Raw genomic sequence first — 19,998 nt, forward strand, 5'->3', positions numbered from 1 at the left:
TGGGGTGAATGATGGAGGGACCACAGGCACCCCAGGCACCGTATGAAAGGAAGGAAAACTTCTCAGCCCAGGCACATGTTTTTCATTCATCATCCATCCTTTGCCTGGGACAAAAAAGTAAACCTCCTTCCGATGAACTTGACATACTTAAAAGTGCAGCTACAGAAGAAGAGGATGAGTCATTCATGCATGAGGGTTATTCATTTGAGGGAAGAGGTTACTATGGGTTCCTTTAAATAATAAGCCACTTTTTGCTCTCAAAAATAAGAGCCAGCTAGCCAAGGTGGGATACATCTGTAATCCCAGCAGCTGAGGAGGATAAGACAGGAGGATTGCAAGTTTGAAGGCAGCCTCAGCAATTTAGCAAGGCCCTAAGCAACATGGGATGACTCTGTCTCAAAACAAAACAAAACAAAACAAAAAAAAAAAATAAAACAAAACAAAAAAGTGCTGGAGATATAGCTCAGTCATAAAGCTCCCATGGGTTCAATCCCTGATATATATATTTTTTTTTTAAAAAAAAAAGAGCCAATTTTCAGATTGGTAACTCATTTCAGCAGATGCATCATCAATACATTGCACAAAGTGAGGCTCCTGTGTTGAAAACCTGGGTGTCTGCAGCACTTTCTGCTTGCCTACACATGCTGCTGTGTTTGCTGGCCACAGGCATCTATGAGATGCCAACAGAGCTACAAAAGCTTACAAAGGTATCTGATTCAGATTAAGGGATTGGGACAGGTTAGCATGTAGGTTGAGCAACAGGCAGTTTCGTCTTTTCTTTCATTCTAGCATCCCCAATGCCTGGACCAGTCCCAGGCACATAGTTGACACCCAACAAACCTTTGTTGAATGAATGTGTGAATCAGGGCCCCTACAACATCATTGGGAAAGAAACAAGGTATCATAGTAGTGTAGTTGGAAGGAATTCTTTAATAAGTCACTAAAGGTCGGTTAGGTGGGTGACTAGCCCAAGAGGCATGCTCAGGTAGTAACAGATGGTGATCAAATGGCCCAGAGTGTGGGTCTGGCTAACTAAAGGCCCTTTGTTTTTGTAAGTGGAATATATAGCTCCCATCTGGGCACAAGACTCGCTCCAGTTTCCTCTTTTCTCCTTGATATTCAGCTTCTAATCTAAGGAAATACTGAGATCATTTGCTTAGATGTCAGAAAATTATGGGAAATCTGGGGTGACCACATGCTTCAGTTGCACTATAGCCATTGTTTGATCCAAGGCCATTTTTAAGAGCTAGAAAATGCAGATCTCTTCAGGTATATCTCCATGAAAAATCTCCCCAGGTGGGCTATAGCCCTAATTTTAAAGCTTGGCCATATGCAAAGGAAGCACTTGAACGTTTTCTCTATTGCCAGTCATATACCACAATGTAGAAACCAAAAAGTTGTGGTATATTTTTTAAACATAATGACAATGCTTGAGGAAGTTGGTATACCCCTTTTGCAGACAAGAACTGAGACTCAAAGGTAATACTTAAACTTGCCTAACTAAGCTCACCCAGCTAATTTGTCACAGATTGTCTGATTCTACACTGATTTGCAATGCAGCTCACTGATGGGATTCTGAAAATGATTTAAGAGAATCAAATACTTTTGCTGAGAATGTCTTTCTGGTCTTTCCATTGGCCGACAGACTGCATGCATTAAGTATGGCCTGGAACAGGGCAGCAAATGACCTGTGGGCTCTCCTAGGAGATTGGGTAGGCTCCAAAGTATTTTTCCCCACATTTTCTTCCTTAAGCCTCACTAGTCTACTTTGACTTAATGACTTCTGACTGCAGCGAAAGTCTGAGTGATAATGAGCTGTGTAGCAGAGTGAGAAAGTGCTCTGTTGTGCTGAGCTGGCTCCTGATGAGAACAACTTAACTCCCCTTGCAAAGCAGCTCGAGTGCACAGTGGCACCGCTTCTTGGAAAAATACCATCACTGATGTATTGCAGGGATGTAGGTGGGAATGGCACAGAATATAAGAACATATTGGCACTGTCTATTTCAAACAGCAAAAGCAGCAGAAAGACATGAATGCAGTAATTCTAACCTTGTTAAAACTGAAAACATTCCCCAGGTCTTCTTGGGAAACTTTATTTTACTTCATGAGGAGGGAGCTGAACCAGCTTCTTTGAGGTCAGGATTCATTTGGAGATTTTCCTCTTCCACTCTCCATCTAATTGGGCATGTGGTGCCATAACCCAAAGATGCAAAAAAAAAAAAAAAAAAAAAAAAGGATGTTTGGAATGAGCTATATTTTTAGGTCTTTCTCTGGGTGAATCCATTAATGAAACTTCGACCCAGGAACTGAACTCTTGAGAAGGAAAACAGAACTCAAGGCCTCCTTAGTTTATTTGGGCTTTGCCACTTACCTTGGGCAAAGAACCCATCCTCTGTGCTTGCTTTCTCATCTGTAATGGGGATAGGAAAAATCATCTACCTATAATGTTTTTTGTACTGATTAAATGAGACAGAACCCAATTAATAAGTAATACTCAATTTTTTATTATTATCTTTAAACCCCACTCATAAATATGGTCAATGTAGCATTATTTATAATAAAAAAAACTGAAAAAAATCTAAAATTCCAAATTTAAGTGAAGGATTAAGCAAAACAGTCTGTATATTCAGTTCTGAAAAGTGATGGAGCCATTGAAAATTCTGGCTATGTTGCCTAGAGTGTGAAAGGCTCGGGGTCTAATCCTCAGCACAGCACATAAAGGAAAGAGAAAATTCTAGGTATAAAACTCTACAGTATTTTTAAATGCTTATAATAAGTGGGGATAATTAGTACTATATAAAATTATATACATGGCATATTTGCAATGTACAAAATTCTATGAATAGGTGGGAAAGGTTGACAAAAGGTGTATGAAAACATGTTAGGATAAATGGATTCAGTAATTTTTAATTTTCTTGTCTCTATTTTCCAAAGAATTTCATATAGCTATATGATTTTTAGGGTAGAAATATATGATTTAAAGTTATTACTTTTTTACTATAATCTTCACTAAGGCTCAAGGGTTGCAGAACTAAGTGCTATTTCTGTTTATTTTATTATTATGTTCAGAAAAGAAGGACCGAGGGGAAATACAGTAGGTGAAATAATTTTCCAAGCTTATGAACTGTTGATAGTAGGTTTGATGAAACCTTCAATAAACAAGCTTGACTCTTTCTTATTCAAAGCACACTAATATTCACACCCCAATTTCCAGTTTCTCATTAGCTTTCCTGTGGTTGCTCCAAATGTTCTGAAAAAGCTGAAGGTCAGGTTCCAGCCAGTCAGTTAGAGCCCAGCTCAGTGCTCATGATGGATGAGATGAACTTGCTGAAAACCAAAATCTGTCTTTCTCAGTCTCTGTCCTTCACAACACCATGCCTAACCACCCTCCATTCTCTCTCTTTTCATTCAACAAACTGTCCTTACCTTAAGCCCAACGCTACACTCCAAGCTGGAAATAGAGGTGGATGAGACTCAGCCCTGCCTTCCAAGAGTTTGGTTTCAGGACCACAAAAAAAAAAAAAAAGGAAAGACAGTAAACACCGTCAATGTAATATTACAGGGGCCATGAAGGAGTATCAGGGCTGCAGAATCAAAGAGGAGGACTAATAACCATGTGTGGGGCTGGGGTAAACAGCACAGCAGAGAGATTTGGCCAAGCAACAGCAGGCGCAAAAGCATGGTTACCAAAGTAAAAAAAAAAAAAAAAAAAGAGAGAGAGAGGCTGTGAAGTTCACCAGCAGCACTGGTGTCGAAAGGGGTTCAGCTGGGGGAGAGGGCAGTCCACAAGGAATCTGCACGTGAAGAGTAGGTTAAGGCATTTGGCATGAGTCTTACAGGCTAACAACAATGGAAGTTCTGAAGCTGGGGAGACACATGCTCAGGTTTTATTTCAGGAAGAAAATGCTGGTGTCAGTGTGGAGGACAAGCCTGTTTGAGGAGTGGCAGGGATAGAAATGAGGGAGTAGCTGCAGTAGTCTGCGGACTGCTAGCCAGGGCTTCTTAAGGCCTTGCAGTGGGAAAGGAGGTGAGGAACCTGATCAGAGTGTGACTAAGGCAGAGGTGACAGCTTGGTTTACTGCTTGGCTGCTAAGGTTGAGAGAAGAGAAACCAAGGATGGATGGATGAATGAATGGATGGACAGCAGACAATGAACCATGGTGACCACACCATCAACTAAGATGAGAAATTTCAGAGAGATAAGCATGAAAGGGGGATAGGGAAAGGTAATGACAGGATAAGTGAGCATGCCCGGGGACACTTATGCAGTTGAGTAGAGAGGTCTGGTCCTTAGAAACCGTTTAGGCTGGACATGCTGATCAGGAAGGTGACAGGGCAGCAGTGTGCTCTAGAATTGGAGGAAGTGATCCTGGTGAACTAGAGGTTGGAGTTCATGGGGATAATATTGCTTCAGGGCATGCAATTCTCAAAATTAGATTGGATGGAGCACTGTCTGAGGGTTTATTGAGACTCTATGCTGCATGTAAAAGCGTCTTCTTTTCCAGGCCCATACTCAATCAATTTTCAGTTCAAAAGTTTTTTTGTTTTGTTTTGTCTTTTAATTTGTTCTTGCTGACTCTTTTCCAGAGTGGTGTACGGTGAACGGGAGGCTCTGGAATGGGACAGACCTGGATTCCTGTCCCAGCTCCCTGATTAAGGATGAAGCCCTTACAATCTCTTTGATCCTCGTTTCTTGCACCAATCACTCAGAGTGGTTAGATTTACAGTATGACATGACGTATGTATGGCTGGTAACAGAAAAGTCTGTGACCTTAGTACTGCAGTGTATCAGATAACTTCAACCAAAAGGCTGCTCTTGGTAAAGAGACATCATCTACAAAACTGTCTTCAGGCCACGACTAGCACATTTTAGATTGATAAGAGTGTTGATTAATGTTTGAGCTGGCCCTGGAATTTCAATTATTAACAGGTAGACTAGAAAGTTCTAAATGAGAGGGCATATTCTTCTTTCCATTATGATTTTTAAAAAAGGAAATAGTACACAACTTGTAAATGCCAACATGAACTGAAGATCTCAAATATGCATTATTATTTTCAGAGTCATCTGATTTAGAGACAGTGGAATAAATCCAAGTAACAATTTTATTCTAATCTATAGCACAATTTTTACATACATTTTAGTGGTTTTTGACAGTGTAACTTTTAAGCAGATTTTTAAATCAATCTACAAAAGTTCATATGTTAAACATAAAATATACACAGTAAAACAACAGGCATCCAGATGTTCAGAATCATGCAGATAGAGGTGGTCTGGGTGGTGATGTCGCTGGGTACCTTGCCTAATTAAGAACTCATTGGCAAACATCAGTTCTATTCCCCTATAATTTACCAAAATCATAGAGTTCTAAACATACACACAAAATAAACTCTCTTTTAAAGCTACATCAGTACAAAATTTGAATTAATAAGCTAATTATCAATTCAACAATTCCACTGAGCAAGTGCATTGCTAGAAAATAGGCAGTATTGGCACCCGAACTAAGGGCAAGGTTATTTCATTTCTTACAACACCAACAAGAGAGGTTAACCAACAAAGCAACTAACACATTAGCTGTAATACAACACACTGAGGAAAAACAAAAATAATATATAAATACTACTCCATTGAGCCAGGATATAACTCATGGACTACAGATACAAGTTTCTACCTGTCAAACAATGCTTTAAATATTTTTGTAGTTAAAAAAAAAAAAAAAGTATATCGGGAGATGCAGAGGAAAGGCAGAAATGTGAATTTATAATCTGATTTCACAATTTAAAATGAATATCAAACTGATACTATAAGCGCTAAGTGACAGTGACCTAACCTGTTGGGCACAGAACAGGCAATACCACTCTTCACTGTAATTCATAATGCTCTTAAGAAGTTTTTAGCAGATGGCCAGCCCAACAATACTAGCATAATACACAGAATACTCATCCACTGTTGAAAGAGACCCTGAAGAAAACATGGCAAAGGCATAGAGAAAAGTTGGATCTTTTGAAAAAGTTAATGATATCAAAATGCTTTTCCATCACTGGTAAGCCAAACCGTGTCAAGTGTATGGCCCAAAGCAGCACTGAATTCAGAGTCAGAGGTTGGCAGAAAAGTTTGGAAAACTGCAGTTTTTAAAAATTGGCAATTTTTCCACACTTCATAAAACTATCAGAAGAGGTATAATGTTTGTTCATTTGTGGAATGTTGACTGCTTGCAGCAAAAATTCACAACATGAATGAGGAGCCGCAGAGAGGCAGGTCAATGAAATATTTTTAAAAAATTTACAAAAAACTAAAGTTTCTATTTAAAAAATAACCATGTTATGCCAAGATGAAACATGGTAAAAAGTAGTGTAAGTTCTGTTCATGATTCTTTACACAGTGAATGGGAAAGTGATAGAAAGAATTTTTTTTCTTAAAAAGGAAGTTTTGTTATTGCACTGACTTTTATAACGTGACCTACTAATTTAGAAAAATCATGTAGTAAAATCTGTAAAATTAAAATACAAAATTCTGGTTTGTAAACATCAGTTGGCCAAAGTCTCTCCAGAGTCCTTCATGATAGTGGAATGGAATGAATAATGAACTCACTGCCTTATTTGTTTGCTGTGAGGGGGGAAATCCAGAACACAGCTTTTAACCTTTCACAGTAATTATATTCAAAGGATATAAAGAAAGTCAGTGCATTGCTTTTTTTTTTTCCCTGTGCAATTTTCAGCTCTTACCCCACTCCCAAGTGCCACAGTTGAGATAATACTGTTTGGAGACCTAGTCCAGACTGGTCATAAATGTCGAATAAAGTCTGTAGGACTTCGGTATAAGTATTTCCAAATGGCGTAGTAGTGCACGGCAGCTGCTGTGGCCACAAAGAGGTGCCAGATGGCGTGGGCAAAGGGAATGATGCCATCACTCTTGAAGAACACAACTCCCAAGCAATAAATTAAGCCCCCATAGGCAAGTTCCTGAAGTCCGTCGGTGTTATTCTGTCAACAGAGGAAAAAAAAATAAACAAAAAGGGTTTGATGTTACTCTGATCTGACAAGCTGCAGAGACAACTATAATTCCCCCTAAGGCTCCTGATTTTTCTAGGCAATAAGAAGCTCATGTGAAGAGAGTCCTAATCCATAAACAGAAACCAAACATTAAAAGGTCCCACACACTCGATGGGTACACCCTTTAGAGTGGCAGTCTTGATTTGGTCCATGTCATTACAGGCCCCACATGAAAAAGCAGCACATTCTGCTCATTTATTACATGTTTAAGCAGACTGTAATCACTTTCAGACATTCAAGTTCATTGTAATATACAGTGTAATCCTTGGTTTCCATCTTCCCCTTTAAAAGCTCTATGCAGCAGGCCCAAACTCCTTCACTTAAAAAATTTACATCTCGGCCAAGGTTTTCATTTCCCTTTGACCTCCTCACACACTGCTCTACACTGATTGCTTTTCTGAGACTTCCCCTGCTTGTGTGAGCTTAGAGCTTCCTTATGGCTGACACAGGAAATCACAGCCCAAGTGACCTTTAAGATTACAGACCATGTAGAACTAGACATTTCCTAACCTCCTAGGGGTCTCCAGGGCTTTTTGTCTTGGGGGTTGGGCATTTTTTTGGCTGAACAGGAAGTCAAAAGTCTTGTGTGTTTTAGGACAAAAATAAGATGTTGGGCTGTTGTGGATTTTCAAACACGCAGGTCCAAGATGAAACTGGCTTGTATGAATGAGAAGGAGAGTGAAGAGAAAGTGCTTAGAAGATGACAAGGGAAAAAGTCAATTCTCTGGATTCCTGAGGCTCAGGTACAGCAAGGCCTTGGGGAGTAGAAACCTAAGCCAGCACATGGCAGGATCAGATAGGATAGGTGTGTGGCTGTCCTGGAGGCCTGGGGACTGGTGACAGCAGACTTATGAACCTTGGAGCAGTTCCCTGTGGCCAAATCTGCCAGAAGCTTGGATTCAAACACCTGCTCTATGTGGGTCCTAAAGGCAGGGACAATGACAGATGAGTATGAGCTAAGGACCAGGTGTGAGGCCAGGTGAGCAATCCTATCTTCAAAGTTCACAGGAGCCATTTTTGCAAGATTGAAGATGGGGAAGGCACCAACCCATGTTGACTGATATCAGATTTCTTCTTATACTTGGTAAGAAGGGACTTTAGCCAGATTTTTACTTAAGTAAAAACAAAAATAAAATCAATGTATCACACACATCTATAACTTCCTCAAGGTTACAGAGAAACTAATACAAAATTCTGTGTGTATATTAGGAGCACTTTTCTAGGAGAGGGCAAAAGCCTTTGTCAGATTCACAAAGGGACACAGGACCCCCAAGTGGCAAGAGTTACTCATCTAATAAAAGCTGATTTTGAAATATTTAGTTAATAGTTCCTCAAGACACCCCATTTACTTTATCAACTTTCAAAGACAAGAACATAGGCAACTCTAAAACAAAGTGTTTTCGTCATTATTATTACTACATGCCAGGCGCTTTTTGAAGCACTTCCATGTATTTACTCATTTTGATCTCCACAAAAACCCCTAAATTAAGTATTGTTATAAACTCCACTTTACAAATGAGAAAACTAAAACAGAGGGGTTAAATAATTTGCTCACAGCTACATAGCTTTCAAATGTCAGAGTCAGAATTTGAACTAAGCTGGTCTGGTTTTTGAACTTTCATTTTGTGGGGGCAGGCAGGGGTATTAATTTCTTGATGACTAATTTACAAAGCAATGCATAGATCTTAAGTGAACGGTATGACTTTTGATAAATGTACACATCCACGTGACCCCAATACCCCCAAAGTTCACTGGCACCCTTTCCAATCCTGTAGACCTCCAGCTACCAAGGCAAGCACTGTTGCTACACTAACACATACCAAGTCCAATTCTTACAGAATTTCACATAAGTGGAGCTTTATATACATTTCTGTCTCTGGTTTCTTGTCTGCTCAATGCTTTTCTGAAATCCACACATGTACTAGCATATATCCATGCATCCCTTTTTATTGCTTAGTAGTCCAGTGATTTACTTAACACAATTTTGTCTACTAATTATTTCCATTTGGGGGCTACTATGAATAAAACTAACATTTACATTATTGCCCAAGTCTTTTTATAGATGTAAGTTTTCACTTCTGTTGGGTGATATCTGTTGAATCACAGGATTAATATGTTTAATTTTATAAGAAAGAAAACAACTTGCTGAAGTGATTATATTATTTTATACTTTCCCAACAACATATTAAGGGGTTCCAGTTTTCTGTCTTTTTAATTATAGCCATTCCACAAGGTTTGTAGTGGTAGTTCACTGGGGTTTTAATTTTCACTTTCCTGATGACTAATGATACTGAACACCTTTCCAAAGCCTTACTGAATATTTTTTGGGGTGTATATGTATGTGGTTTTTTTTGTGTGTATACACACATATAGCATGTGTGTGTGTGAAATGACTGTGCAAGTCTTTTACCCAATTTTCTAGATTATCCTTTCATTATTGATTTGAATATATGTGGGTGTGTGTACATATATTATATAAATCAATAATTTATACACACATGCATCCATACACACACACACACACACACACACACACACACACACACACATTTCTTAAACCATCACCAACACAAGCAACTGAAGTAGTACAGGTCCTTCCTGGTGCTGCTTAGGCTGCTTGCCACCAATTGTTAGATTGCCTTTTCATTATTACTCAGTTCAAATACCCATGGGTTTATTTACAAATATTTGGGGATTTTCTGTGTCTTTTCTGTTGCATGATTTCAATTCTTTGCAATTATATTTTTAGGATGTATTCCTTTGTCAGATATGGAGAACGCAAATATTTCCTCCCAGTGTGTGGCTTTTTTCATTTCCTTAATAGTGTCTTCTGATGAGCAATACTTTTAGCAAATAAGCTCAACTTATTTTTTTCTTGGTTATTCTATGACCCAAGAAATTGGTGCCCAAACTGTAATGACAAGGTGCCCCCATGTTCTTTAAAGTTTCTAGGATTTCTAGAAACTTTATAGTGTTGGCTTTATAATTAGATCTATGAGACACCTCAAATTAATTTCTGTGTATGGTGTGAAATTGAAGTTCATATTTGTTGAAAAGACTTCCCTTGCCCACTGTACTCCTTTATACACGTATTTACTATTTTATTTCAATTTTGCATCCTACTACCTTGCTAAATTTACTTCTCAGATCCTGTAACTTTTTGTAGATCCTTTAAGATTTCCTATACATGAACAATGCCATCTGTGAATAAAGATGGTTCTATCTATTCTCTTCACTCTGTGTGCCTTTTAATTCTTTTCTCCCCTTACTGCATGGCTAGAAGCTCAGTTCAATGCTAAACATAAGTAGCAAGAGCAGACATCGTTGCCTGTTCTCAATCATTCAGTCTTTCACCATTAGTTATGTCATTACCTGGCAGGTTTTTTATAGAAGAGATTTATGAAGTTTCCAAGTTTTCTGAGAATTTCTTTCAAACCATGAATACTGAATTTTGCCAAATGCTTTTCCTGCATCTACTGAAATGACCAATGTTTTTCTCCTTGATTCTCTCATTGTGATGAATTTAAATGACTAATTTTAAGTGATGTATCAATCTTGCATTCCCAAAATAAATCTAACTTGATTATAATGCATTATTCTTTTAATATATCGATAAATCAAATTTGCAAATATTCTGTTGAAATTTTTTCTTCTTTCATAAAGTTTTCTTTAGCACTTTTCTTTTCCTGTAATGTCTTTGTCATTTTAGCATTAGGGTGATACCAGCCTTATTTCTACCTTAACTATTTGTTAGAATGTGTCAATGAAGTTATCAAGACCTAGGGTTTTCATTGTAGAAAGGGTATGATTATAGATTTAATTTCTTTAAAGATGAAGTAGGCTAGTCAGATCTTTCGTTTCTTCTTGAGTCTGTTATGGGACAGACTGCCTTTTAATAAATTTGTCCATTTCATCTATGTTCACTGGTACTATATTTAGTGGTATACAGTTGTATATAATATCTCCTTATTTTTCTATTAATATTTATAGGATCTATGTTGATATTCCCTAATTTATTCCTTACAACATTATGTTTTCTCTATTTCTTGATCCATCTAAGAAATAGAGATATCAAGATATTACCAACTATAATCTTTTCAAAAAAACTACTTTGGTTTCATTAATTTTCTGTATTTGATAATTCATTTTCTATCTTAATAATTTCCATTCTCTATTTTTTCTTTTCTTTCTTTTTTTTTTTACTGCTGACTATTTTGAGGTTAACTCACTCTTTCTCCGGAGCTTAAGGTAGAACCTTAGATCAATAATTCTAAAACTTTCTTCTTTTCTAATTGGGTTCATCAGAAATACAGCCAATAGGACATGCATGTGTGCTTGTATGTGTGTACTGATTTATTTTAAGGAACTGGCATATGTAATTATGGGGGCAACAAATCTGAATTCTGCAGGCTTGGTTGGCAGGCTGGAGACTCAAGGAAGAGTTGATGTAGCCCAGAACCAAAGGAAATCTAGAGGCAAAGTCTTTCCTAGGGACCTCAGACTTTTTACCTAAGCCCTTTGATTGATTGGCTGAAGCCTACCTACATTATGGAGAATAGTTTTTTACTCACTCTCTACTGAGTTAAATGTTAATCTCAACTAAAAAGTACCTTCCCAGCAACTAGACTGACACTTGACAAACATCTGGGTACAATAGCCTAGCCAAATTGACAGATAAAAGCAACCATCACACCAACACAAGTAACTGAAGCAGCACAGGTCCTCACCAGTGCTGATTAGGCTGCTTACCACCAATTGTTAGATTGCCTTTTCATTATTACTCAGTTCAAATACTCATGGGTTTATTTACAAATATTTGGGGATTTTCTGTGTCTTTTCTGCTGTATGATTTCAATTCTTTGATATTCACTGAGGATTATTTTATGGCCCAATATATTATTTATTTTGATTAAAAGAATTTGTACTGTAGGATTTGGGTGGAGTATTCTGACATGCCAATTAGGTTAACTTGTTGATCATGGTGCTCAAATGTTCTGTCCCTATTACTACTTTTGTTCATGTGCTAATGAATTACTTGTTACTGAGAAAGGAGTATTACAATCTCCAACTGCAACTTTGGGTTTGTTTCTGCCTTACTTGTGTAAGATTTTGTTCCACGTATTTTGAAGCTCTATTGTTAACCTACACACCCATTTAGGATTGTTATGTCTCCTTAAAATGAACTATGTCGTTACAAAGTGCCCCTCTTAAGCTGGTAATAGTCTTCATCTTGATATTTACTTTGTCTAATATTGTATAACCACTTCTACTTCTCATGATTAGTCTTTCACAAGGTATCTTCTCCTTTCTTTTACTTTTAAACTGTCTTCATATTTTAAAATGTGTTGCATGTAAAACACACATACCTGAGTTTTGCTATATTTAAATCCGGTCTGAAAATCTTTGCTTTTTAATTTGAATTTTCATTTAACTGTTGCTATATATAATATACACAATTATTGACATGGCTGTACTTCAGCCTCTCATCTTACTATTTGATTTCTGTTCGGTTTCATCCATTCTTTGTCCCCACTTTCCTTTTATCTTGGCTTCTGCTAGATTAAACTGAGTAAGTCTGGTATTCCATTTTACCTTTTCTCTTGGCTACTTAGCTGCAGACCTATTTACTGGGTCTTGGTTGCTGTTGGTGGCTGTTCTATAGATTACAAAATGCATTCTAAACCTATCCCAATACACCTTTATTATTACACCCCCTTCTACACCAGATCACAACTCATACAGCAGTACACTTCCTTTTCTCCATCCCACCCTTAGTTGTCATTTAGTTTACCTCAAAATGCTACAACCCCTCACTTACCTTTTGAAGAAATTAAAACATAAAAAACAGTATTTTGTATTCATCTGCAGATCTATCACTTCTGGCTTCTTGATTGATTTTTGGCATGACCATCAGGAGAGCTTCAGTGTGCAGCTGATAGGTTTGTACCCTGTGGCATTTTAATGATACCACCACACTGTATTCCTGCTTCTACTGACTCTGACCACATGCCAGTGGTCAATCTTCTCTGCTTACTTTTTTCCTTTGGCTGATTTTATGATTTTCTCCCCACATGGTTGTTTTTTAGTGATTTGACTAATGTGCCCAAGTGTAGTTCTCATGTTTATCCTGCTTTGCTTTGCAAATCTGTGGGTTGATTTCATCACATTTGGGAAAATTTCAACTAGTATTTCTATTACGCTTCCTTAAGCCACTCATTATTGTCCAACATTTACTAAGGTTTTGTTCAATCACTTCTTTTTTTCCTCTTGCTCTCTGGTCTGAGTAGTTTCTACTGACCTGGATTCAAGTTCACCAACTTTTTCTTATACAGTAACCAATCTATTGTTAAACCTCTCCAATAATGTTGTTTTTCTCAAGACAGCACAGTGTTTATGTCTAGAATTTCCATTTGGTTTCCTTTTTATAGTCTCCTTTTATTTTCTGAGATTCCTCATCTGTTTACTCATTATGTTGTAATGTCCTTGCAAATTTCTACATCTCTGTCATCTTTGGATCTGTTTCTCTTGACCTGATTTCCTTAGGTATGTGTGATTTTCCTGCTTCTTACCTACCTGGTGGTATTTATCTAGATGGTGGATACCAAATTGTTAATGAGTGTAGATTTTGTTGATTTCCTTGGAAGATAGTTGAGACTTGTTCTAGCAGACAGTTTTATTTCCTGAATGATCACTTTTACTTTTTCAAGGTTTGTTCAGGAGCATTGTTATGGTAGGTCTATAGTACTCAATCTAGGGCTACTATAGCTCTGTTCCTAAGCTGTGGCTTTGGCAGGGTCAGCTGAATGCTTGTGATGTTCACGGTGATCTCTCCACTCAGGGTTGGATGAAACTCCATGTTTCCCAGCACTGTGTACTTTCTGGAATTTCCATTTATCTCATGACCTTCAAAAAGTTATTCTCAGTAAGGGCTGGCAGAGTTTTGCCCTGCACATATTCAGCTTGACAGTTGGTCAAGGAAACTCTTTTGCAGATTTCTGGAGCTTCTCTCAGCAGGCCCCACCTTCCAGTTCCCTGCCCCAAAATGCAGCTTTCTCTGCAGCCTGAAATGCCAACTTCTGCTTCTTATGCCCAGACTGCTGCTCTCTGGGCTCTACTTCCTTTTATTGCTATTTGGAAGGTATCCAGGGAAACAAGCGGGGAGAATTCAAAGCTCTTCTCTCAAGGATCACAGTTCTATATGTCTGTGTGCAATGCCAAAAACCAGTTGCTTTCGTTCTTTTGTAGTTCTCTATGGCCAAAGGGTTACATCTGATATTCGTGACTGACTGGAACCAAAGAATTTGAGTCCTCACTCACACTGTGCCTTTGTTGGTTCAAATGACTTATACGGTCCTTTCTGCCTACCTCTACAGCATTATCACAAAACTATGCCACCAGCATACCTATACCACCACATATATGTGCACAATCAAGACACCCTGCATGTTCCTAACAACAAACCATTTTCCATTCTTCAAAAATGCTGAAGCTTCTTCCCCCAGTCCAGGCTTCCTTCATTTTGTTCTCTCTATCTATAACCCTTGCCTCATCTCTTGGCTTCTACTTATCTTTTCAAATCAGCTTAAATATCTCTGTTATTTCTCTCTTGAGTTCACATAGCAGTCTGAACTTTCCCTAATCAAAGACATTATAAAATTTCATTATAGCTTCTTACTGAATATGAATTATATTTGCCTGCTGGATTCTAAGGTATATGAGGGCAGTGTGGGGATTATCCTGTTTGATTATCAAACTTTAGTCACCTACTATTGTAACACTTATGAAAATACCAATTAAAGATTTGGGCTAGGAAAAGTACTGGATAAACCTGTTCTTATAATACCCAGAGGGAATTTACTTGAAATTCTACTCTAATAATTAGTAACCTATCTACATAGACTTTGCTTATATTGCTCTGGGTGTCCTGAGTTGCCCTCTAACTATATGGCTGTCATGGCCAATTTAGTCATTTGCTTCCCTCTGTTTAAAAATTCTCTGTTGCCAACTAAATTACATGTATTTTTTTGGTGGTAGGTAATTATTAAAGCCATCATAAAACTCATACCTCAAAGAAGCATATTTTGTTAGATTTTCCTAAGACATATTACCAGAAAAAACAGAACCACATTTTAATTCCTACAGATATTTTTGTGACCAAGGCAAGCACTGTATATAGTAAGGTGCTTATAATGTGCCTATGAGCTCAGGAGTAAAATTACAGGTACAGTTATTCTAACCATTGCAGGCTTGGAAGAGAGTTCAAACTAAACATATTGGGGTCTCTTTAATCAATGTCATGGCTAATGGCAAAAATGTACAGCATAAGTCACTGTAGTATTTGAGCTAAAGGCACAAAAAATTAGTTGGATTAAACTATAAGCAATGATATCAAAGTGACAGATATACGTTGATTTCTCAACAGAAATTCAATGTGAAAAGAATTCAAAATATATATGCAACTGACTACTAAAGGTAATATAATACTTCTCCCCATGAAAGTTCCCTAAAGATATTTTCAAACAAAGTTAAAACAAAAACAAAAACGAAGAAACCCACATCCCTTGGAAAGAGAAATATTATAACTTAAAAACAAACAAAACATTCACCATGATCAAGTTGGTTTCAGGAATACAAGGTTGCATGCCACACTTGCAAATCAATGAGTGTAACACAGCACATGAATAAAATCAAGGATAAGAACCACACGATCATCTCAATATATGCAGGGCAAGCCTGTGTTAAAGCTTAACATCCCTTCATGTTAAAATTCCTGAATAAATTAGGCACAGAAGGATCCTAACTCAACATAATAAGGACAACATGTGACAAACCCATGGCCAATATCATACTAAGTGGGGAAACTGAAAGCATTTCTTCTAAGATCCAAGAAAGTTCACCTTCACCCTTATTTGATATAATACTAGAAGTTTTAGCCAGAACAATTAGACAAGAGAATGAAATAAAAGGTACACAATTAAGGAACAGGAAAGTCAAATTATCCCTATTTGCTAATGATTCTATATATAGAAAATACTTACACTGAAAGACTTTTAGACCTGATAAAGAATTTCAGTAAAATATCAGGATATGAAAATCAACATACAAAAATCAATACTCGGGCTGGGGATGTGGCTCAAGTGGTAGCACGCTCCCCTGGCATGCGTGCGGCCCGGGTTCGATCCTCAGCACCACATACAGACAAAGATGTTGTGTCTGCCAAATACTAAAAAATAAATATTAAAAAAAAAATAGTACAAAAATCAATACCCTTATTATACACCAATAATGAAGTTACTAAGAAAGAAATCAGAAAGAAGTCCCATACATATTAGCCATACACAAAATAACCCTTGGAATAAACCCAATCGAGGATGTGAAAAACCTTTACATCGAATATTGCAAAACACTGAATAAAGATTCTAAAGGATATACTAAAAGATGGAAAGACCACCCACATTCTTGGACTGGAGAATCAATATTGTTGAAATTGTCATTCTATCCAAAGTGATCTACAGATTCAGTGCAATCCCCATCAAAATACCAATGACATTCTTCACAGAATAAACCTAAAAATCCACATGGAAACACAAAAGAGCCAGAATAGCCAGAGCAATCCTGAGCAAAGAGAGCAATGCTGAAGGATTTATAATACATGATTTCGAAACATACTACAGAGCCATAGTAACAAAAAACAGCATGTTATTTACATAAAGATAGATATGTAGACCAAGAGAAGAAAATCAAGGACCCAGAAATAAATCCATGCATAGTCAACCAACTGATTCTTGACAAAGGTGCCAAAAACTCACGCTGAATAAAGGACAGTCTCTTCAACAAATGATCTGAGAAAATCAGATACCCACAAGCAGAAGATTGAAACTAGACCACTATCTCTCACCCTGTTCAATAATCAATTCAAAATAGACCAAAAACTTTAATGTAAGACCCAAAACTTTAAAAGTACTAGGAAAAAAACAGAAGGGAAACACTTCATGATATTGGCATAGGTGATGATTTTTTGGGGTAGAATTCCAAAGCTCAGGAAAAAAAAAAAAAAACAAGAACCAAAGTGATTATATCAAATTTTAGTTTTAGCACAACTAAGGAGACACTCAAGTATGGACATAACCTAGAGACTGCAAGAAAATCTTTACCAGCTATTCACCTGACTGGATTAATATCTAGATTAATATAAAGAACAAAAAAATTTAACAACAAAAAACAAGTAATCCAATTTAAAAAATGGGCAAGTGACCTGAATTTATTTCTCAAAAAAAAAAGTACAAATGGCCAATAAACATGAAAAAAATGTTCAACATCTTTAGCCATCAGGGAAATGCAAATCAAAACTATACTAAGATTCCACTGAACCTTAGTTAGAAAGGATATTATCAAAAAATAAAAAATAAAAACTACTGGCAATGATGTAGACAAAAAGGAACTCACATACTGTTGGTGGTAGGAATGTTAAGTTAGCATAGTCCCTGTGGAAAATAGTATGGAAGTTCCTCAAAAAACTAAAAACAGAACTATCATATGATCCAGTTATATCGCTTCTGGGTATAACGGGATCCAAAGGAAATGAAATCAGCATAAAAAAAAAAAAGACACCTGTATATCCATGTTTATTATAGCACTATTTAGAACAGCTAGGACACAGAATCAACCTAGATGCTGTCAACAGATGAACAGATAACAAATATGGGGTGTGTGTGTGTGTGTGTGTGTGTGTATGTATGTGTGTGTGTGTATATATATATATATATATATACACACACACAATGGAGTATTATCCAATCATAGAAAAGAATGAAATCCTATCATTTACAGGAAAATGGATGGAACTGGAGAACATATTGAGTGAAATAAGTCAGGGACTATTAGGGGCTAGGAAGGGTGACACACTGGGGGTTGGAGAGCAGTGAAGAAAAATGGGAGACTGAGAAAAGGTGAAAGAGACAGTAGACATAATCAATGGATGATATATACATGTATGGAAATGTCACAGTGAAACCCATTAATTTGTACCATTTATACATATTAATTAAAAAAAGTGAAAGACAAAATAAGAGCAAAGGGATCTAAAGAATATCCAAACTACTGAAGAAAATGGCCTTTTAAGGTCCTTCTAATTCTTGAGATTTTAGAAGTCAGTAGTTTATATTTTCTTCAAAGAAGAAAAATTTACCCTCAAAATTTACCCTCTTCCATAGATTCAGGGTTAAGAAGCTAAATAGTTCAATCAGAAATATAATAACATACTTCTTTGGGACAAGAGTAAGGTAAATGGTGGGATCAAAAACAGAAAAGAAACAAATAAATATTGAAGATATCAAAAGAAGAAAAACACATCTAAATACATAGCTTCTCCAAGCCTCAGAGAGGACTGAGTGCTAGAGTCTAGCACATTTCATTATTTATTTATTTTCCTTTTAATCTGTAGTTAAGAGACATGCAGTAGTTAAAAAAACCACAATACACAAGAAAACCACTATGTATCATATTTATAATCATATTACAAGCCCCAGAAATTTAAAAGGAAATAACTAAAATTATGAAGTCTTTTCTTACCATTGACGTTACCACCAAGGCAGGAGAAAATCCCATTGTGAGATAGAAAAAGAGCTCAACCACTTTGTACCTGCAAAAAGAGAAATGCTTTTGAATTTAAGCATTTCTTTGTTACACAGAACATTAACATAAAAGATTTTCCTTTTTTATTTTAAAAGAGAAGTGTAAACTTTTAACTACTTAAGTGATATATATCCCTCAGAAGAAGACCACTAGGCCTCTACCTAACATACCATCAGGGAGTAACAATGACCTAGCATTTCCTCTAGGATTGAAAAGGCAGCAAACATTACATGCTACTTAGAACATGTGTCAAAAGTTACCAAATTGAATCCAATCCACCTTACATCTTTCCCTTTCCAACCCTAGAGTGTCTGTCTTCATTACCATCCACACTTAAGAGAACATCAAACTATGAAGGCAGATGGGGATGAAGTTTGGGACCTAGTTTATAAAGGGCAAAGAAACAACAGCCCTAAGGAAAGAGATGCATTTTGTCTGTGTCTTCATTTCGTATTTGTACAAACTCCAATTCTCTAGCCTAATCATTATCAGATTAGGCTATAGAATACCTGAAAACTCCAAGGAACTCAATGTATTAAAATTCAACTTACGTGTCTATCTAATCATAAAAGACTGGAGTCTCTTCAAAGGCAGGGACTGAGTTTATTTATGTTTGGATCTACAGGACCTAGAACAGTGCTGGATGCAATTTAAGTGCTCAATAATGTCTGCCAAACTAAATGGTCAAGGGCGATTCACTTCGTTCTTAGTGTTTAATACTCAAAACCTGTTGTGAAGTAACCATATCAGAAGAAGAAGGAGCTTGGCAGTTTGGTGTACACCAGAAGGCCTCCCTTCCTTTACTTCCCATTTTATCTGAGTATATGATTTAAGAGTTTGAGCCCAAGAAGCAAAGTGTACCCTTGGATTTATATATATCACATATACCCACTTGGCACTGCTAATTACGGTCAAAAGAGATTTTGAGTGAATTTCAAAATCACAGAGACATTAATGAGAAGTACCACTTTCTCCTGAAAGGAGAAAATGAGACAATACTCTCTGACAAACACAAATTATATTCTGAAAGCCCTTCTGTCAACCATGGAAATAAAGAATTTAATAAACTGTAAATTAAATGACAATGATATCATGGTTATAAGCTTCTCAAATTCAAGCATCTTAAATAATAAAAAGAGCTATGGATCAGGAACTGGAACATCTGGGTCCTAATTTCCAGTGAGTCCCTTATGACAAATTTCAATAAGTCTTTCTTTTTATATTGTTTAATACTTGTGACTATGAGCTCTAATAAGGAACTGTAAATGTGCCCCAAGGCCATAATAGTAAGAGTTTAGATATCCTTCCAAATGG

General features: G+C 36.9%; 1 protein-coding gene across 1 annotated transcript in view; it reads right to left on the reverse strand.

Moving 5' to 3' along the window:
- Positions 1-5,085: 5,085 nt before the first annotated feature.
- The window catches only part of Mmd (monocyte to macrophage differentiation associated), a 30,020-nt gene continuing 15,107 nt past the window's right edge, over positions 5,086-19,998 (reverse strand). The window contains exons 6-7 of the mRNA XM_076870614.2: positions 18,622-18,691; positions 5,086-6,981 (exon numbers count right to left, since the gene is read on the reverse strand). Of these exons, the coding sequence (XP_076726729.1) occupies positions 6,781-6,981; positions 18,622-18,691 (271 nt within the window). The 3' untranslated portion in view covers positions 5,086-6,780. The remainder of the gene's footprint in view (positions 6,982-18,621; positions 18,692-19,998) is intronic.

This window comes from Callospermophilus lateralis, chromosome 11, assembly GCF_048772815.1.
Source record: "Callospermophilus lateralis isolate mCalLat2 chromosome 11, mCalLat2.hap1, whole genome shotgun sequence".
NCBI classification, from domain to species: domain Eukaryota; kingdom Metazoa; phylum Chordata; class Mammalia; order Rodentia; family Sciuridae; genus Callospermophilus; species Callospermophilus lateralis.